This window comes from Oxyura jamaicensis, chromosome 4, assembly GCF_011077185.1.
Source record: "Oxyura jamaicensis isolate SHBP4307 breed ruddy duck chromosome 4, BPBGC_Ojam_1.0, whole genome shotgun sequence".
Classification (NCBI taxonomy): Eukaryota; Metazoa; Chordata; class Aves; order Anseriformes; family Anatidae; genus Oxyura; species Oxyura jamaicensis.
The window spans coordinates 1,980,823-1,984,963 of NC_048896.1; the positions used below are offsets into that span (position 1 = coordinate 1,980,823).

Here is a 4,141-nt window from a genome sequence, read left to right on the forward strand (position 1 = left end):
CACGCACACCCCGCCCGCCCGCCTCGGGCCCGCCGCCGCCTGAGGGGCCAGCCCAGGGAGCCGCCGCCGCCTTTGTCCGCGCAGCCCCGGCCTCACGCGGCCCCTCTCCCTCAGGGGGCTCCTGAGGGAAAGACGAAGGCGCCGGCAGCGCTCCCCGGGCCGGCCCCGGGGGTCGCGGCGCTGCCGTGTGCTCGGCCTGAAGCGTGTGAGGGGGTTTTTGGAGCTGGGCCTCCGAGTTCCGTAGGCCCTGTGGTGAAGTCCCGTGCTTCTGCGGCGCTGGGCTTCTGCGTTTGCCCTTGCTTCCATCCGAACACTTCCCATCAGGGTTTCTGACAGCTATATTACCAGTTCCCTCAGTGAAAACACAGGGCACGTACTGAAAGCACCTATAGGAGTGAAAACGGCATCAAAGACTTGAAGCAGGAGCTGCTGTTTGAGGCATGACCTTACTCCTGGCAGTAGCCAGCTGAACTTCTTTCTGAAAACCTGTTGAACCTCTTTGGAAAAAAACAGATTCTGCAATCCAAGATCGCCTGTTTCAGCACTTATCTGTCCTTACCACGACAAAGTTTTCCCCAGCATCTGAACTGGTGGTGAATTAGATAAAGTTTCTTTGCCCAGTGCCAAGCACACGTACAAAACAGACAATCTGCATCAACTTACATTAACATTTTAGATACTTTATCATTTCACGTAAAATTATCATGTCCTTTGTTTAAACTTATTTTTTCTACGCTAAGCAAATTCTCCTAGGTTTCATGATCTCATAATTCGCACTTTCTAAACCTTTTATCATTCTTTGTCTGCTCCGGACTCTTCAACCTTGGCTTTTCCTTACGTTTATACCCAATAATCAGGTTAATTAGGCAAGCTGTCTCAGTGTGGCGTTTGCCAACTTTGCGATAGCATCTCAATGTTGGTTCAGATTCTTTTTCTGATCCCCTGTAATCCCCAGATCACACCCAGCGATGCTGCTATCTGAAAAGCTGATCCCCCTATTCTTTACAAATTCATAGTGGCTTTCTGATTTGTCACTTTTAAAATCACCTTGTTCTCAGGGTGCCTCCCTGTCCAGAGTTTTTCTCCGTGGACCTTGGAGTTACGCTGAACAGATTTCTGTTCAAGTTCACCTTTCCTCTCCCTCCAGTCAACGGAGAGCCCTCAAACTCCACGACTTTTTTGTAGATACACACCAATTAATCAAAAACTTATTTGGCTGGCCTCCTAAACACTCTGGAGTGCATTTTCCAGACACTGCCAGCCTCAGTGTAACCACAAAACCAAATCCAATTTAGTATTCTTTCCTGCTGCTCTATGTTGCTGTCACCTTCCTAAAACGGTTGGCTTTGGTACCAGGTTACAGGTCGCTTGAAGGCTGAAGCAAGTGGAGAGTTTTTTGGTTGTGTGGGGTTTTGGGTCTTTTTTTTTTTTTTTTTTTGGTGCCTTCCTCTTCTGTCAGCAACAAACAAGGTTTTCTTTTGTTTTGCTCCTATTTTCAGTGTGTATATATAGAGCAGGTTCCTATATCCTTCTCTGTTCCTTCGTCACTGTAACTAATTTTGGACCTTTGCCTCTCTTTTCGTTCCTCCATGCCTGTGCTATTCCATGACAGCAGTTCTGAATTGTGTGCTTTTTGCCACTGTTTGCACAATTTAGGAAGACTGCGGATTTATCTCTAGAGCTGCCATTAGGGCTCCATTATACTCTTGTTCACCTTTCAGTTGGTTTTTAATACACCTCCTATCTGCCTTCCACGTGAGGATGGTTTGCTGTTCGATTGACATGTTTCTTTCAGTAACTGCTCGCTCTCTCCTTTCCAACCATGCCAACTTTGTATTTTCAGCCATTCTCTTTTATTAATCAAGATTTTAAGTAGTGTTTCCACTAGTTTTCTCCATCCTCTGAGCTAAAAATTGTCTAAGACACATTTCACAAGCCCTTGGTCTTCTTCAAAGCATCCGTGTCCAATAACAGAAGTTCTCCATTGCTAACAAGATTTATGCTTCAGTTGCTTTGTGTCAGTTGCCTGGAAAAGTCTCACCTGGCTCCCTGTAGCTATTATTTCGTTCTTTCCATATTTTGTGGAAAGTCTTTGTACAATTGTGGAAGAGGAGCAGGAACTCATTGAAGGGTCTGTCAGCCTTTTCTCCCGAGGAGAACAACTTGCGTGACTGCAGTGTGGTTGAAAGCTCGGGTCAAAATGGGCACTGGGAAGTAAGCACGGATACAAAATTCACTAGGAATTTTGCATTACAGGTGCTTTGCCTTCTTTTCCACCTTTGTGTTTTTACAAATAGTAAACTACAAATCAGCAGTTAGAAGGCCGCTTCCCTCTCAACAGATAGGATAAACTGTGGCAAGATGTTGTGACACTGAGGGTGTAGATGGCTGTTATTGTGCAGACCTATACAAAATTACAGAGCCGGCTATACCTACGGATGCTGTAAACACCCTTCCTTCAGGCCAAGTGGAAGGAGTAATTAAATGTTCCTTTATGTAACTGGAAAGAATAGGAAATCACCTGTCAAATAAATGGGCCATGGCTGGCTGAATTCTCTTCCCAGTCGCAGCAGTAGCTGTATGTTTAGCTGTCATCATCACTAAGCAGCAGGTGGGAGAAGCGTTCGCGTGCACGGGCACGCACAGAGGACCTTTAGTCTTTGCTGGTCACCTTCCTACAGCAGGCCGTGGTTCCACGGGCGTTAACGCAGCAGCACAGATCTGAACCAGACAGGGAACAGGCTCCCTGGCCTGAATCCCAGCACACAGCACGGAGCTTACATTGGCTCTAAGACTGTATAGTAGCTTTATGTTGGCTGTGGGAAGACAAAAAGGAGTTGATAAGACACGTCAGAAGGCCATGAAGCGATACAGCTAACCTGGCATACAGATCGCCAGGACAAAATCAGCCAGTGAAACCCTTCTGACAAATTAGATCCAGGAGGGTAATTTCTGCTGGATCGTTGATTTGTACCATGTGACCCCTTTCTGGCATTTTGGTTAAAACCGGTAGTTTTGATTCGATACAAAAAGGCCTGAGCCTGAATTTATGTTATATCACTGGTCTATGTCGAGTAAATCTAAGCAACAAACCAGAAATGAATCTGCTGCTGCTTCCATGAGAAAACTTCAAGCTACAATTTGAATTCTGCAGAGCTATTTGAACCAGGCTGTTGACTCACAGAGGTAAAAACATTCCATCTGCAAACAGAAACATACCATGCCTGTGTCAAAACAAAACTAACCAACACTGCCAGCGCCCTGAACAAGCAGTCAGCTGCCCACACTAAACTTCTAGAGCGGTGCTCGAATGCTGACTAATTTTTAGAGTTTGTAATTTTGGGAAATTACAGACAACCGAAGTGCAAGAAAATAGTTTCAGACTGAAACCATCACAGCTCGGCCCAGTTTTTGCCCCTTGATCTTTGCAACATCAGGCAACCAACTTCGATGCCACCGTGGTGTGACTGCTGTTTGTTGTGTTTATTAATCAGTCATCTCGGGGACCTGCATCTCTCCAACATCCTCCAAGGTGCTGCTGACCAAGTCGTGAAAGTTTTCAGAACGTGTTCTGGTTCACAATATCTCATGCAGATTTCCCAGCTGTTGCCCAAGGCAGGAATTTCCTGCAGAGAGGAGGAGAGCCTCTTGCTGATACCAGAGGAGATCTCTAATGCTTGATAAATGTATTCCTAGATCGTGTTCTTGCACTGATGCAGGTTAAGATATTTCTGAACAAAGGCAAAATACCCCCAGCATTGCTCCTGGTTGCTTGACTTCCAGCCTTCCCCCGACAGGCGGTTAGATAGATGTTGTTTTGTCACTCCTTTGAGCTCAAGGCATGCCCGTTTTGAATGGCAGGAGATTCATTCCCACCACGGGATCTCGGAAGCCTTGCAGCTCTCTTGGTCATGCCCTTCCGACCTGAGGCATTTTATTGCGATTCATCGGCGCGTACCGGAGGTACAGTGATTATGCCATTCTGCAGCACCACCAGCTCCGGAACCAGAAAGGTGGATGAGAAGCAGCTGCACAGCAAGGCCGCCTTGATGGCCCGCATGAAGTCTGCCCTGACAGATTCTGTTACACCAGGAGCGAGCGTGACATAGGCTCTGGACACGAAACTCTCAGCCTCCTTCAT

At 46.8% G+C, this 4,141-nt stretch overlaps 1 protein-coding gene across 1 annotated transcript in view; it reads right to left on the reverse strand.

Moving 5' to 3' along the window:
- Window positions 1–4,141, reverse strand: part of LOC118165837 (non-histone chromosomal protein HMG-14A) — an 11,673-nt gene extending 7,532 nt beyond the window's left edge. Inside the window, exon 1 of the mRNA XM_035324182.1 lies at window positions 3,959–4,141. Coding sequence (XP_035180073.1) covers window positions 3,959–4,141 — 183 coding nt within the window. The remainder of the gene's footprint in view (window positions 1–3,958) is intronic.